At 33.7% G+C, this 17,556-nt stretch overlaps 1 protein-coding gene across 24 annotated transcripts in view; it reads left to right on the forward strand.

Moving 5' to 3' along the window:
- LOC127700732 (rho guanine nucleotide exchange factor 12-like) overlaps positions 1 to 17,556 on the forward strand; it is a 137,280-nt gene that overhangs the window by 16,759 nt on the left and 102,965 nt on the right. For all 24 annotated transcript variants that reach the window (XM_052204374.1, XM_052204372.1, XM_052204375.1 and 21 more), the window contains exons 3-5: positions 2,648 to 2,749; positions 4,258 to 4,307; positions 14,005 to 14,062. In XM_052204374.1, the coding sequence (XP_052060334.1) occupies positions 2,648 to 2,749; positions 4,258 to 4,307; positions 14,005 to 14,062 (210 nt within the window). The remainder of the gene's footprint in view (positions 1 to 2,647; positions 2,750 to 4,257; positions 4,308 to 14,004; positions 14,063 to 17,556) is intronic.

The raw sequence follows: 17,556 nt of genomic DNA on the forward strand, positions 1-17,556 counted from the left end.
CGAAATCATTTGGACATTTAACCGACACAAATCTTCTTTGGTCCTATTTTATTCATATGCTGGTTCGAAAACTATTATGGTATACCAATGTCCGTCCCTCAACACTTTGTATGATAACTCAAATTTCCATAACCAATTCTATTTTGAAAATTTTTGGCTTTGTCTAACAGTTTGATTTAAGGTTATTTTTATACACCCGTTTACGGGACGTATTATGGTATACTATTGTCTGTCCGTCCGTCGTCAACATGTCGGACAATAACTCAAAAAAATCTTTGACCAATCTGCATGAAACTTTGGTGAATTGTTTATATCTATTGAGGTGAGCTCCCTTTCGTTTTTTATAAATTTTAGATTTTAAGTTTCCGAGTTATGGGGTTTTATTCATTAAAAAAGGGGGATTTTCCAGCTTTCAGACAAAAACTCAAAAACACTTTCACCAATTTGCAAGAAACTTTTATGAATTGTTTATATCTATTGACATGAGCTCCCTTTCGATTTTTATAAATTTTAGATTTTACGTTTCCGAGTTATGTGGTTTTATTCATTAATAAAAGGGTGATTTTCCAATTTTTTGGGCAATATCTTTAAAGTGCTTTGAGCAGTTTTCATGAAACTTTGGTGACTGGTTTATATCTATTAAGATAACCTCCCTTTAATTTTTCATAAATATCTGAAATGACATTGAGAAGTTATTGAAATTTATTCTTAAAAAAAGCAACGGGCGTATCATGTGCTCATGGCGCAGCTGTTTATTCACAAATACACTCACTGGATTGACTGGATTAATTTCCTCAAAACTTTTCCTTCTTAATTGATAAAGGAAACTCCCCTTTTATTTTTTTATGCCCCTGCCGCACTTAAGGGGGCATTAAGTGTTACCCTTGTACGTCTGTATGTCCAAAAATTAGTTTCAGTTCTCTAACTTAATTTGCCTCAACCAAGTGTTATGAAACTTATACACAATGCTCATTACCACAAAACACAAATCAAGTTCGAATTTGGGTTGTGTCACTTTTACCGTTCTTGAGTTATGTCCCTTTATAACGTTATAAGCAAGTGGGGGCATCATCTGTGTCCCATAGAAACATTCTCCATTTATTTTATTTTCTGGTTTGTTGTTCCAGAATTAAGGGACTTTTCATTATTATTTTATGATTCATCTTAAGTCTTTTTCGGTGTGGAAAACTTAAACATATGAATAAAAGGAGATGTGAATTATGTATACATCAATGTGTGAGGAACACAATGACACATACAACATTACAGACTTGTTCTACAGCAATAGATGATGTCAACTCCTATTTATGATCAGATAGATTTCATGGTTTGCCTGTTGTCAAACAAGAGTTATCAATGTTGTTTTCTAGATCAGAGTTTACCATTTAGCAAAAACATGTGGCAGATGCAAGATTTGTTACATAGAAGCTCCAATTCAGATATTCCAGCAGTTTTAAATGCTTTTTATTTAGATTGCAACAAAGTTTTACTGAAAAAGTTCTGATATTTTCCTTTGCTGATAGGGATCTCAGATCATTGACAGTGTATGTTACACTGATTGTTTAACTTGGCAACACATAAAAGCCTGCTGATTACAGTACTTAAACCACAATGTTACAGGAGAATTATCATAGGTGTAATTATTATTGTTAATCAGTGTTAATTATCTAAGTCGTTACTGGCAGGTGATTGTCAATGCGTTGTATAAAAGTAATTTCTGGAACTTCATTGCACAAAGAAGAGGCATTTTCTTGATAACAAGAAAAACTAAGCTTATGAAGTGGTGTAAATTGGAGATGGGGTTAAATTTTGGTTTTTAGAATCAAGAACACATTTTTCATGAATAGTTACCATCAAAAGGCAGATTTATTAGATGTTTTCTAGATATTTTTCTAACCTGATCTTGGCAGAGTGGTCTTAGTAGTCATTTATATTGAACGTCATCATGTCAACACTGAAGTAAGTTCAAATTCTGCTATTGCAAGTTACAATTGCAGGTCTTAATTGACTAGGATCGCCAGTTTCATGCCAAAGGTCTGTGTTTCTCCTCGGGTACAATTTCCTCCATAAATAAAGACTGGCCACTGTGATAAAGCCAAGTGTGCTAAACACCAACAATTAATCAATCTACCGTAATCAACTGTGTATAATCTGTATTGGTACATTGTCTGTACACACGTATATATCACAGGAATTCAGAGAAAAAAAAGTTTGTGACTTGTTGAAAATGTCAAGTGAAACTCCTGTAATTTCAAATAGTGTGTGATTGTTTGCCGTATTTACATGGAAAACCCATTTTCCATCACCAAGCAGAAGTTCAAAATGTTTGTAAATGATTCTTTTAAGAAAGTTAAGATTTTCTGTCTTCTCAGTTGATAGGTCTCTTGGTATTATGTATTTTAGGAGTATTTATAATATTGTTAGCATTGGAAATTATTGAGCATACTTTAATTAAGTTTAAACAGGATCGCTTATTAAATTGTGCATTAATAAATTTTTAAAGTGTTAACAGAAAGAAAAATCAGGTTAATAAAACAGGAAATGGTATGAAACTGACAAAAGTGATAACTTGTAAAGCATTTGCTTTAGTTTGACTATTTTATGAAAATTTATCTGTCACATTTATATAAATATATATTTGTTTCAGGCGGTTATATACAGAGGTGTGTTATAATACAGCGTGACGATAAAGGATATGGTCTGACAGTCAGGGGAGATAACCCTGTTTATGTGGAATCTGTTAAAGCAGGTCAGTTAAAAACTTTATTTTGCATTATTCAGAACCTATAGCTTTACTAGTCATTGGAACTGATGAAGATCATCTTGGTCTCCATATGATCACTAAAAATGAAGGCTGGTCCAAGGCTAAGGGTACTTACTTAAGGGCATATAATGCAGTTACAGGGGAGGTAATGACGTTGCTAACGTAAAATGTTATTTTTCATGACGTCAAACTATGACATATCAGGAGAATATGCATTAGCTTGAAAATGAGTACATTGATTATGTATGAAGATTATTTGTATCATTTTCATGAATTAAAAATTAGATAAACATACAGCAAAAATTTCATTTTTTTCTAAAATCATGAAAATTTTAATAAAATAGAATTAATTCCAAAGAATTATTACAGTTCAGAGCATACTTATGTAAAAAAGATATTCCAAATGATTTACAAAAATCTGTTTGTGGTAACCTTTTAAACAAAAAAGTTTTCCAAAGGATAGAAATGTGCAGGAAACAAAATTTGGAGTCAATGTCTAAAATTTTGAACTCATTTATCTCTAACAGTAGCACATGAAGGTATATTTTTTATTACATATTTGAATTGTCTAGGTGAAAAATAGCTTGTATGCAAATTTCTGTCAAAAAATCACCGTGGGATTTAAACTTGTATCGTATGCCCTTAATAGCTGGTGTTTAGATAACAGACATGTAACATCCTTTTTAATACTCAATCATGGAAGTATTTTTTTTTCGCTGTGCTATTTCAATATTTGATTCCCTGAAATTATTGGTCTACAGATTAAAATGAATTGCCTCCCCTTGAATGTAGACTTGTAACAAACTGTGTTACACCTCTAACTCTGCCAACATCAACAAATTAATATAGAAATTACTTCTATGCAAATGAGATTTTCTTCATGTCATACAATGTTAGATACTACAATGCAAATTAACTCAGATTTAATTTGAAATCAAATAAGGAAAGGTTGAAATATTTACTGATCACAAGCATGTATATTTATTACATAAGTTCATTATTCTGTCATAGGGCAATACATGAATTACATAATATGGTAAAATTTTAAGGTGTTTTTCAAGTCAGGCATGAATGTGCATGAAAACAACAATTTATGATCATTATTAAACAGGTATATCTTCTAATTTTATATTGTTTGGTTCAGGTGTGGTTCAGACATATTGAAATTATCTTTCCAGTTTTACTTTTAATTAAAGTATACTTATAACTGTTGTGACGAAACATTCATTGTACTGAGGAAAAACACCTGTAAGCTCATGTCACCAAAAAAAGTGTATAAACATATTTCTTGTTACTTATTTTATGAACTTCCCTAGGCCTTTATCCTGTGTTTTAAAGTATAATATATGTTTTAATTGCGCAACACAGGAGAAGTATCATTGCTGTAAGTGTGTTAACAACATTTTGCCTTTTATTTTACAAACTACAAATTAAATGTTTATTTGTGTCTTTGATATATTCAAAAGTTAATTAAAATGTCTGTTTGTTTACAGATGGGGCTGCTGCAAGAGCTGGGGTTCAACAAGGGGACAGAATTGTTAAGGTTTGTATACAGGGAATTGATATGCTGTTGTTTGTTTTTAGGCCAGTGGCAAATAGTTGTGCATTGTTAGGAGAAGAACAAAAAATGAATAATAATTTGATAAGTGAAAAAATTTGATCTAATTCCAGGCTTGAGACAGACAGTAAATTATTGTGAAATATTACTGTTACTTTTGATGAATTGTCATTTCTTGTGCAATTGATAGCAAAGGTGAGGGGGGGAGGTGGGGGGAGTGTATGGAAAGCACTTGCTAGTGAATTAACCATTAACAAAAGTATATGTATACAATTATACCTGTATATAAAGATCACACTTCTCGTATCTGAGGAATCATTGAGTCGTTATTCCTGAAGGAATTAATTTCTGATCAAACTGATTTACCACCCAAATTGCACAACTGTTTGATATAATTAATCATTACAGAAAGTGATTGTTGTTGTTATACTTTTATAATTATTACAATCACATGATAATATTTACAATTAATGATATAAACAACTGTTAAAGATTGATCAGAAAACTCTTTGGTTGTTGGTTAGAGGAGTGTTTAGACATGCTCCTGCTGCAACATAAGATTATAGAACACCATAAAGAATAAAAGTTATAGAATGATAAACATATTAATAAACACATAAAACTTTAAAAAAAAAGGAGCCTGGATGCATGTGAGATATTTTGTTGAAAGGTGTTCAATCTGTGTTTCCCATCAGTTCATATCCATAAGCCGAATCTCATGTCCAGTTTTATTTCTCCTGCATTGCTCTAGAAAAGGAAATTATGATGAATAACGTAGTCTTACAATTAACTCTTGTATAAGGACTTGTACAGTGAATATTACAGGGTCCGACACTTACGGTTGTCCGATTGCCCGGGGCAAGCTAATGCCGTATTCGGACAAGTAAAATCATCATCTTAGTTGTCCAATCGGGCAAGTGAAAAAAAAAGTGTTATATGATTAAAATTTCACAAAATCAATAGTGTCTGTTGTTTTGTCCATAGATTACTCAGTGATAACACCGCACGGTTGAGTAAAGTGGTCTTTACCCCCCTTCAATGCATATATTTCGTCAATTGTTCGCACTGAATTCCCCATTTTACCAAAAATAGATCACGTTTAAAAATATTGGCCAATCAGGCAACCGCGGCGTTGCTTCGTCATTATCGTTATCAATCGGGACACCACTCGGGCGTTTTCCGACGCACGTGTTATTCCCACCGACCAATGGAAAGCGGAGGTCTATTTTCGTTGTTTTCTCTTAATGAAATTAAACTTTAACAAATTTGTCAGTAGTTGTCAGTTTATCAAGAAGGGTTTTTTGAAATGGCATTTCTTAGATTAATTATTATGAAATAAGTATCTCTATGTAAATGATCCAATTCCTGTATATTCCCTCCCTTCTCGGCTCATATATGCCTCATAGTATATTTTCATACTCTATAATCAATTTACACCCCATATACATGATAACTATATTTTATCTGCATGTACTACATTACAACCACAAAAGTAGCATGTAAAAGTTTGGGCATGTAGATTTCACTTTCGGACAAGTAAAAGTAATAGGGCACTTGCCCAACTGGACAAGTTGGTATAAAAGTTAATGTCGAACCCTGTATTATTTTATAAGAAACCCTACAGTTCTGCAGGTGTTGAGTGTAGACTGGTTTCACTGTATTGTATTTGATTAGCCTCTCATCAGATCATTATAACATCTGTGAATTTGAAATGATTGGCTTCCATTCAACAACTGCAATAAACTGTCAGTTCTGGGTTCATTTTCTCACCTGGTCTGGTTAATTAATTTTCAAGCTACATGTACATCTTTCAAATTTGTGTTTTGTTTCAGTAGCACATGATGATGAATTGTTGTGTCTCATGGCATCAGAGCATTTCACTTAAATACACAAGAACTTTTACCATTCATTGTAAGGTAGATAACTCTTTGGTAAAACTTTAAAGCTAGGCAATTTATTACTAGGAAAATATTGACAATGTTTAAGTCAGTTCTTCGTAGACTTTTCACATTTTATTCCACTTTAAGAATGATGTAAGATGGCTCTTGGTAAGTTGTAGGTTATGATTGATCTCTAACTGTAAAACTGCAAGGTTAGATATTTGTAAAAGAAACACTTTTGACGTTTATCTCCTCTTTGGAGAATCCTCATTTTTGTCTCACCTGTTTTTGTTGCAGAATGCCAGACATAGGGATTTCTGGCCGACAGCAGCGTAACCTATTTGTATAAAGCTTTATATTGCATAAGGTAGAAGACCTGGATGCTTCATACCTTGTATGCAGATACCTTATTTTACGAAGTTTCTGAATGTCATATGTCCATTGTCCTTGACCATTATTTTACATGGTTCAGTGGCTGCTTGAAAAAAATTATAATTCTTTTATGCCCCTGCCGTAGCAGGGGGCCTTAAGTTTTACCCTTGTCCATCTGTACGTCCGTACGTACGTCCCAAAATTGGTTTCCATTCTCTAACTTTAGTTTGCCTCAACCAAATGTTATGAAACTTATACACAATGCTTATTACCACAAAACACAGATCAAGTTTGAATTTTGGTGGCATCACTTTTGCCGTTCTTGAGTTATGCCCCTTAACAAATTGAAAAATTGCTGAATTAGATGTTTTGGTTTTCTAATTTTAATTTGCCTCAAACAAATGTTATGGAACTTATACACAATGCTTATTACCACAAAACACAGATCAACTTTGAATTCTGGTGGCTTCACTTTTGCCGTTCTTGAGTTATGCCCCTTTACAAATTTAAAAATTGCTGAATTTTTTGTTTCGGTTCTCTAATATTAATTTGCCTCAACCAAATGTTATGAAACTTATACACAATGCTTATTACCACAAAACACAGATCAAGTTTAAATTTTGATGGCGTCACTTTAACTGTTTTAAACTTTTAGAGTAATGCCCTTTACAAATGGAAAAATTGCTTAATCTTTATACGACCGCAAAAATTAAAAATTTTTTGGTCGTATATTGGTATGACGTTGGCGTCGTCGTCGTCGTCGTCGTCCGGCGTCGTCCGAAGACACATTGGTTTTCGCACTCTAACTTTAGTTTAAGTATATGGATCTCCATGAAATTTCACCATAAGGTTCAATACCACGAAAGGAAGGTTGGGATTGATTTTGGGGGTTATGGTACCAACAGTTAAGGAATTAGGGGCCAAAAATAAGCATTTTTGTAACTTTCAGACAATAACTTGTGTGTAAGTGTATGGATCTCTCTGACATTGTACCACAAGGTTCCATATCTCAAAGGGAAGGCTGTAATTGATTTTGGGGGTAATTGCCTCCAAATTTTAGGAATTAGGGGCAAAAAAAGGGGCAAAAAACAAGCATTTTTCTAGTTTCATGACAATAACTTGTGTGTAAGTGTTTGGATATTTCTGAAATTGTACTACAAGGTTCCATATCACAAAGGAAAAGCTGGAATTGAGTTTGGGGGTAATTGCCCGAAACGTTTAGGAATTGGGGGCCAAAAAGGGGCCAAAAATAAGCATTTTTCTAGTTTCCAGACAATAACTTGTGTTCAAGTGTATGGATCTCTCTGAAATTGTACTGCAAGGTACCATACCACAAAGGGAAGGCTGGGATTGAGTTTGGGGGTGATGAATCATAAGGGGGTTCAAAAAATTTGGGGGGGGGGATTTTTTTTTTTTTTTTTTTCTTTTTTTCCTTTTTTTTTTCTTTTAAAATTTTCCATTTTAAGTTGGTTATTTCTGATTTATATTTAAAAGCAAATAATAATGATATGGTAGGAGATACACACCAAACAGGATGTGTTAATTATTATATAATAAGTATTGTGCAATAGCAAGAAATTTTGCAATTGCACAGTATTGCACAATAGCAAGAAATCTTCAATAGCACCATATTGCGCAATAGCAAGAAATTGTCAATTGTACAGTATTGCGCAATAGCAAGAAATATTCAATTGCACAGTATTGTGCAAAAGAAGATACTTCGTATAAATTGCTTATTTCTTGATCAATTTCAATGGGGTTTTATTCTTGAATTCTTGGGGTTCTTTAATATGCTGAATCTAACCGTGTATTAAGTTTTTGGATTTTGGGCCCCGTTTTTAAATTGGTCCACATTGAGGTCCAAAGGGTCCAAAATTTAACTTTGTTTGATTTCATCAAAAATTGAATTATTGGGGTTCTTTGATATGCCGAATCTAACCGTGTATTTAGATTTTTAATTTTGGGTCCCGTTTTTTAAATTGGTCTACATTAAGGTCCAAAGGGTCCAAAATTAAACTTAGTTTGATTTTAACAAAAATTGAATTCTTAGGGTTCTTTGATATGCTGAATCTAAACATGTGTTTAGATTTTTGATTATGGGCCCAGTTTTCAAGTTGGTCCAAGTTGGGGTCCAAAATTAAACTTTGTTTGATTTCAACAAAAATTGAATATATGGGGTTCTTTGATATGCTGAATCTTACCATGTATTTAGATTTTTTATTTGTGGGCCCGCTATCAAATTGGTTCATATTGAGGTCAAAAGGCTCCAAAATTAAACTTTGTTTGATTTCATCAAAAATTGAATTATTGGGGTTCTTTGATATGCCAAATCTAACCGTTTTTTTAGATTTTTAATTTTGGGTCCTGTTTTTTAAATTGGTCTACATTAAGGTCCAAAGGGTCCAAAATTAAACTTAGTTTGATTTTAACAAAAATTGAATTTTTGGGGTTCTTTGATATGCTGAATCTAAACATGTGTTTAGATTTTTGATTATGGGACCAGTTTTCAAGTTGGTCCAAGTTGGGGTCCAAAATTAAACTTTGTTTGATTTCAACAAAAATTGAATATATGGGGTTCTTTGATATGCTGAATCTAAACATGTATTGAGATTTTAGATTTTTGGCCCAGTTTTCAAGTTGGTCCAAATTGGGGTCCAAAATTAAACTTTGTTTGATTTCAACAAAAATTGAATATATGGGGTTCTTTGATATGCTGAATCTTACCATGTATTTAGATTTTTTATTTGTTGGCCAGCTATCAAATTGGTTCATATTGAGGTCAAAAGGGTCCAAAATCAAACTTTTGTTTGATTTCATCAAAAATTGAATTATTGGGGTTCTTTGATATGCTAAATCTAACCGTGTTTTTAGATTTTTAATTTTGGGTCCCGTTTTTGTCGAGCCTGCGACTTTTGTCGCAGAAAGCTCGACATAGGGATAGTGATCCGGCGGCGGCGGCGGCGGCGGCGGCGTTAGCTAACTTCTTAAAAGCTTTATATTTTAGAAGGTGGAAGGTCTGGATGCTTCATACTTTGTATATGGATGCCTCATGTTACGAAGTTTCTGTCAGTCACATGTCCAATGTCCTTGACCTCATTTTCATGGTTCAGTGACTACTTGAAAAAAAAGTTCAGATTTTTTGTAATGTTAAATTCTCTCTTATTATAAGTAATAGGATAACTATATTTGGTATGTGCGTACCTTGCAAGGTCCTCATGCCCGTCAGACAGTTTTCACTTGACCTCGACCTCATTTCATGGATCAGTGAACAAGGTTAAGTTTTGGTGGTCAAGTCCATATCTCAGATACTATAAGCAATAGGTCTAGTATATTCGGTGTATGGAAGGACTGTAAGGTGTACATGTCCAACTGGCAGGTGTCATCTGACCTTGACCTCATTTTCATGGTTCAGTGGTTATAGTTAAGTTTTTGTGTTTTGGTCTGTTTTTCTTATACTGTATGCCATAGGTCTACTATATTTGGTGTATGGAATGATTGTAAGGTGTACATGTCTAGCGGGCAAGTGTCATATGACCTTGACCTCATTTTCATGGTTCAGTGGTCAAAGTTAAGTTTTTGAGTTTTGGTCTTTTTTTCTAATACTATATGCAATAGTTCAACTATATTTGGTATGTGCGTACCTTGCAAGGTCCTCATGCCCGTCAGACAGTTTTCACTTGACCTCGACCTCATTTCATGGATCAGTGAACAAGGTTAAGTTTTGGTGGTCAAGTCCATATCTCAGATACTATAAGCAATAGGTCTAGTATATTCGGTGTATGGAAGGACTGTAAGGTGTACATGTCCAACTGGCAGGTGTCATCTGACCTTGACCTCATTTTCATGGTTCAGTGGTTATAGTTAAGTTTTTGTGTTTTGGTCTGTTTTTCTTATACTGTATGCCATAGGTCTACTATATTTGGTGTATGGAATGATTGTAAGGTGTACATGTCTAGCGGGCAAGTGTCATATGACCTTGACCTCATTTTCATGGTTCAGTGGTCAAAGTTAAGTTTTTGAGTTTTGGTCTTTTTTTCTAATACTATATGCAATAGTTCAACTATATTTGGTATGTGCGTACCTTGCAAGGTCCTCATGCCCGTCAGACAGTTTTCACTTGACCTCGACCTCATTTCATGGATCAGTGAACAAGGTTAAGTTTTGGTGGTCAAGTCCATATCTCAGATACTATAAGCAATAGGTCTAGTATATTCGGTGTATGGAAGGACTGTAAGGTGTACATGTCCAACTGGCAGGTGTCATCTGACCTTGACCTCATTTTCATGGTTCAGTGGTTATAGTTAAGTTTTTGTGTTTTGGTCTGTTTTTCTTATACTGTATGCCATAGGTCTACTCTTTTTGGTGTATGGAATGATTGTAAGGTGTACATGTCTAGCGGGCAAGTGTCATATGACCTTGACCTCATTTTCATGGTTCAGTGGTCAAAGTTAAGTTTTTGAGTTTTGGTCTTTTTTTCTAATACTATATGCAATAGTTCAACTATATTTGGTATGTGCGTACCTTGCAAGGTCCTCATGCCCGTCAGACAGTTTTCACTTGACCTCGACCTCATTTCATGGATCAGTGAACAAGGTTAAGTTTTGGTGGTCAAGTCCATATCTCAGATACTATAAGCAATAGGTCTAGTATATTTGGTATATGGAAGGACTGTAAGGTGTACATGTCCAACTGGTAGGTGTCATCTGACCTTGACCTCATTTTCATGGTTCAGTGGTTATAGTTAAGTTTTTGTGTTTTGGTCTGTTTTTCTTATACTGTATGCCATAGTTCAACTATATTTGGTGTATGGAAATATTTTATGATCTATTTGGCAGTCACGCAGGTTTTATTTGACCTTGACCTCATTTTCAAGGTTCATTGCTCAGTGTTAAGTTTTTGTGTTTTGGTCTGTTTTTCTTAAACTATAAGCAATAGGTCAACTATATTTGTTGTATGGAAGAATTGTTAGCTGTACATGCCTGCCTAGCATGGTTCATCTGACCTTGACCTCATTTTCATGGTTCATTGGTCAATGTTTAGTTTACTTGGTTAATGTTAAGTTTATGTGACAGTTGTAATAAAACTTTATATTTAGGACTATCAACATAATATCAATGATTAGTAAAGAAGGCGAGACATTTCAGCGTGTGCACTCTTGTTTAAATTTGTCTACATTAAGGTCCAAAGGGTCCAAAATTAAACTTAGTTTGATTTAAACAAAAATTGAATTCTTCGGGTTCTTTGATATGCTGAATCTAAACATGTGTTTAGATTTTTGATTATGGGACCAGTTTTCAAGTTGGTCCAAGTTGGGGTCCAAAATTAAACTTTGTTTGATTTCAACAAAAATTGAATATATGGGGTTCTTTGATATGCTGAATCTAACCATGTATTTTGATTTTGGACATTGGACCATAATAGGTAAATTAAAAAAATTGAAGTTCTTAGACCACATTCTTTCTGTGTCAGAAACCTATGCTGTGTCAAATATTTAATCACAATCCAAATTCAGAGCTGTATCAAGCTTGAATGTTGTGTCCATACTTGCCCCAACTGTTCAGGGTTCGACCTCTGCGGTCGTATCAAGCTGCGCCCAGCGAAGCATTTTATTTGTTTCTGTTCTCTAACTTTAATTTGCCTCAACCAAATGTTTTGAAACTTATACACAATGCTTATTACCTTAAAACACAGATCAAGTTTGAATTTTGGTGGCGTCACTTTAACATTTCTAGAGTTATGCCCTTTTACAAATAGAAAAATAGCTGGATTTTTTGTTTTGGTTCTCTAACTTAAGTTTGCCTCAATTAAATGTTATGAAACGTATACACAATGCTAATTGCCACAAAACTCTTTGAGTTATGTCCCTTTATAACATTATATGCAAGCGGGTGTATCATCTGTGTCCCATGGACACATTCCCCATCTATTTTGTCATGTGAATTTCTCACTTATTATGAGTAATAGGATAACTAGATTTGGTAAATGGGTTCATTGCAATGTTTACATGTCCAGCAGACACGGCTGACCAGACCTCAACCTCATTACATGGATCAGTGATCAAGGTTAAAGTTACGTTAATAGTAAGTAAATAAGGAGATATGATTGCCAATGAGACAACTATCCACCAAAGTTCACATGACGTGAATGTAAGCAAGGTTTGTTTCTCAGACACTATAAGCAGTAGGTTAACTATATGTAGTGTACGAAATGATTGTAAGAGATACATGTCAGTCTTGCAGGTTTCATCTGACCTTGGCCTCATTTTCATGGTTCAATGCTAAGTTTTTGTTGAGCCTGGGACTTCTATTGCAGAAAGCACTACATAGGGATAGTGATCTGGTGGCGGCTTTGGCTTTAACTAAATACATAAAAGCTTAGTATTTCAGAAGGTAGAAGACCTGGATGCTTCATACTATGTATATAGATGCCTTATGTTATGAAGTGTACGTCTGTCATATGTCCATTGTCCTTGACCTCATTTTCATGGTTCTATCACTACTTGAAAAAAAAAACATTACATTATGTTCTCTCTTGCTATGCTCATCTAAACCTAAATTACTTCTGATTTTATATAATAAAGGCAACAAAGAATGATATGGCAGGAGAATTAGGAGATATACATCAAACTATTTAAATTGGTTAACACAAGTTATGTGTACAAACCAACAAAACATCAAAAAAAGTCCATACATCAAATTCTACATCTCACTCTGCATACTAAGATCTACAACAGAGAATACTAAGAATCAGAAATTTTCCTATGAGTAATCTTGCATTCTAAACAAAATAAAGTTGTTGAACAAGTTTAGTTTGTGAAATTTCAAAGAAACGAAAAGGGCATGTTAAACAATATAAAGTCTGAGAACTAATTTACTCAGTATTTCACAACAGAAAAATGTAAGAAATATTAAAACAAAGACAAATATAAATCTGAGTACTTGCAATTGTCCTGTTGAAATGTCCTTTTACATGCATTAGGAATCATTTACTTTGAGATGATAGGATTAGAACTGAGGTTCATCCATCATATATTTATATGCATGTCTCAAGTGATGAATCCTGTGACTGGTGTGTCCCTGTCTCTAGTCTCTGATGTCTGAACTGTGAGTTATTTATTTTTGTTGACTTTCGTTGACCGGTTGCTGTATCAGTAATGTTTACCCCCCAATCAATTAAGTACTGAGGAGATAATTTATCTGTTTAGTTATTAGAGGGATGTAGACTTAGTTTTGTAAACATATTACAAAGTTGAACATCTTCATGTAGAATAGATAGCATTGAATATTTATAGAATGCTTGTCACAGCTATAATGTTTTATAGTTTTTGGGAAATACATATTTCCATCCCTGTTCCAAGAAATTTATTGTATTTTGTTGTTGGCAAGAGGAGAGGGAATTTTTATTTTATAACTGACAATTTCTATTTGCAGGTGAATGGGACCCTTGTGACAAACTCCAATCATATAGATGTGGTGAAGCTGATAAAATGTAAGTACATAAAATTTTTGGTTTGCAGCAAGTTTGGATGCAAATTTATTATTACTTTCTGTGTTTTGAACTAGCAAATGAATTGTATTACCAGTGATTGTGTATAAATGCATAATTTATATATAAACAGGTGCAGGTAAGTTTGCTGAAAACAAATTTGACCTTGACTTTGTCTCTTAATGAGTTGGCTGTAAACTATTTATCTGTCTAAACTCACCAAGATATTGTTTTATGTCTTAGATGTGAGTTAATATAAAATTTTACTTCAATTATAATATAAGTGTGAGGAATAAATTTTGTGGAAGGAGAGATATGAAGGAATTCAAAGTAGAATCCAAGTGCTGAAAATGGCATAACGTAAAAAAGGACTCAGGAGCATTGTAAATAAATATTCGTTTTTATTAACAAGTGAAAATTGATACCTGAACATAATCAAGCATAAATAGTAAGTTTTTAATTTTCATAAGAAAAACATTAAGAATATGAAACTTTGTCCTTGCTGTTTAGCGAAACCGAAGAAATGCTCAATCCAATTTGAAGGTGTTTGGGCTAATAAGACTGACTGCGTATTATATCTGTAAGGGGCTACCATGATTTACTGGAGATTCCCTTTGAAAAGTTCACTTGGGGTTTGGTTAACATGATTGACTGTATATTGTATCATCAAAGGGTTGAGGCTACCCTGATTTACTGTAAATTGTGAGTCTATTAGTCTGATAGCATTTCAGTTCCAATATATATAGAATATTACAAACAAAACTTCATATTACCATGGAAGTACAAAGGTATGTTAATTTGTAAATAAATGATCACCTATATAACTCATCCATTACTTTCTAGAATACTGTTGGCATTAGTTGATGCTGCAGCAGAAAACATAAAATTGTATTAGAGAAAGAAGATGTATTGTTATTAGCCTGATAATTCAAGCAGTACATTTTTAGGGTAAACTGAAAATCTGATCTGCCAAAGAATGAAGGCCATATCACTTGTTCAATAGTCTATAATTCATCTGTTTACTCGTTTTGGCTCTTCTCTGTGAAAACCACTTTCTGTAGGTGTCCTTCAGGTATAAGGCAAACAAGGTAGGTAGGTATGAATGTGCTTTTATAAGATACAAGTATAAGTTAGAAAATGGCAAAGAGATGTAACTCTTAGATCTTGTATTTCATTTGACCTTTAAAGTAAACCATCTTTTATTTCCTTGGATAGAGTTCAGTTCATGGTTAATGTAAGGTTAGGTTTAGGAATAGTGTTTTACATATTATTTTGTATGGTATAGTAGCCCTGAAATAAAGGGTCTATTTGTTTGTGTGTGGCATGAAATAAGAGAAAAAGCAGCTATTAGGGTTTGGCAGAATGAGAACTTTGAGACTTTCCTGAACTCATTCATTCCCAAAAGTTTCCGGAAAATCTGGCATTTCCAAAAATTTGCAAAAGCATGCAAATTAGATGACTGCTGCCATTGTAACTGATACCAATCTGTGGTCGACAGCTTTGGAGGTAATGGGCATCATGGATGTTGGTGGATGGGCAGGAACCTATTCCTGCTAAAAAAAATGGACAATATAAGTTTATTTTTGCAGTATGATTTGACCTTGGGAGATGAACATTGTAACTATATTTCTTTGTCATTCAAATATTCTCTTGTAATTAGAGTAGTCTACCCAGTTGACTGGCAGTGTATTAGAAGTCAATGTCTTGCTTTTGAATCATTTATGGCAGTTTATTAGAAGTCAATGTCTTGCTTTGGAATCATTTATGGCTGGCCAAGTCAGCCAAAATCGCATACTTTAAATGAACACTGTCCTATCTTTTACAGACCTGAACTGATCTGGCCTTCAGTAATATATATTCCTATGGATGTATTTAATATAATTGTTTATATCTATGGTCTAAACCACCCCACCTAATTTCAGATAATTTTCTCAGTTTTTTAATTTTTACCTCCAAGAAAAGCAGTATAGTAGTCACAGTTTCACAATAGCACATATAAAATGTATATGAGCCTTAAATTGCAAAATTCCAGCTGTCAACCCAGTTCAACTAGGGCAGCTTTGAAAAAGTATTTAGGGCCCTATAGGTAAATGATTTGCTGTATACCGGTAAGTCAGGAATATAGTCACAATCGGCCACAAGTGAGAGAAAGATTACAGTTACAGATATAGATTAGTCTTTATTTGAATAAAGACAGTATTTTTTTGTACATACATGGTAAATACTTTGAACAAAACTGGTTAACATAGTCTCTAGGGTGTACTAATTCTTATTTCAGCTCTAATTTGGCATAGCAAATCTCTTGAAATATATTGAACATTTAACTGGTAGGAATTGATATTGACTGATAAGTCTGTTATTCACTTTACAGGCAATATTGATGTGTACTGCACTTTGATTGAACAGATCTTCGGACTTAAAACGTTTGATGTATAGCTGAAATATTGATGGATTATTCCAAATAGTATTTTTATATGTACCAATGAACAATTTATAAAATGAGATGAATTGGAAACAACCTTTTCTACACTAAACAATATGATGAATTATACAGATACATCTTCTTTAGATGAATCTATTTATCTGATATGCACAAACTATACACACTGTAGAAGCTATATCTCATGTGATTTAAAGCGTTGTGTAATTGTGTTTGATCTATAGATGGGCCCTTATGTAATCTTTCTGTTAAACCTATTTTACAACTGCATTTAAACTTGAGAAATCTTTTCATCCTTGTAGTTTATGATTTTGATGTCAGCTGTTCAAAAGTAGGGCAGGTTTTTATGTGGTATATAAAGTGTTCACAGTATAGTTGGGTTAAGTCTGGTGGTGTTAGCTCTGGATGCTCAATTCTTTGAGATATTTGTATAATGTATAATCAAAATTAAGTTATGTCAAATGCTTTTTTGCAGAAAAGCATTGTTTTTTATAACAATAGTATTAAATATAACAAATTTTCTACAATTTCTGTATCTTGCATTAGGGAGCATACAGCCATTGCTTTATGTGTCCATCCTTCTGTTTATGTTCATCCTTCAGTTCTTAACTTCTTCTGTCTGTCTGTTGGTCTGTCCTTCCCTCCATTGGTCTAATGGAAACAAATGGTTTTGTGATGGTAACTTGAATTTCCTTTGCTTGATTGGAATGAAATTTGTATAGATGAAAGAGAGAAGGAAGGAGCAAAAGGGTATAGGTTTTGAAGTAGCAGGGTCAAAGTTCAAGGTTACAAAGTCTAAAAATAGTAATTATTGAAAAAAGTTGGTTTCCTTGACAATGTAGCCGTACACACGGCGTCTTAGCCAGGATCAGAGAGACCCCTGTGAATTTGTTTAAAGAGGATACCCCAAAAAGGTTTTTATAGGCAGTTTACGTGACGTATTATGGTATACCGTTGTTCGTCCATCTGTCCGTCCATCTGTCGTCAACATGTCGGGCAATAACTCAAAAATGCTTACACCAATTTTCATGAAACTTTGAATTGTTTATATCTATGG

This window comes from Mytilus californianus, unplaced genomic scaffold (assembly GCF_021869535.1).
Source record: "Mytilus californianus isolate M0D057914Y unplaced genomic scaffold, xbMytCali1.0.p SCAF_5, whole genome shotgun sequence".
Lineage (NCBI taxonomy): Eukaryota > Metazoa > Mollusca > Bivalvia > Mytilida > Mytilidae > Mytilus > Mytilus californianus.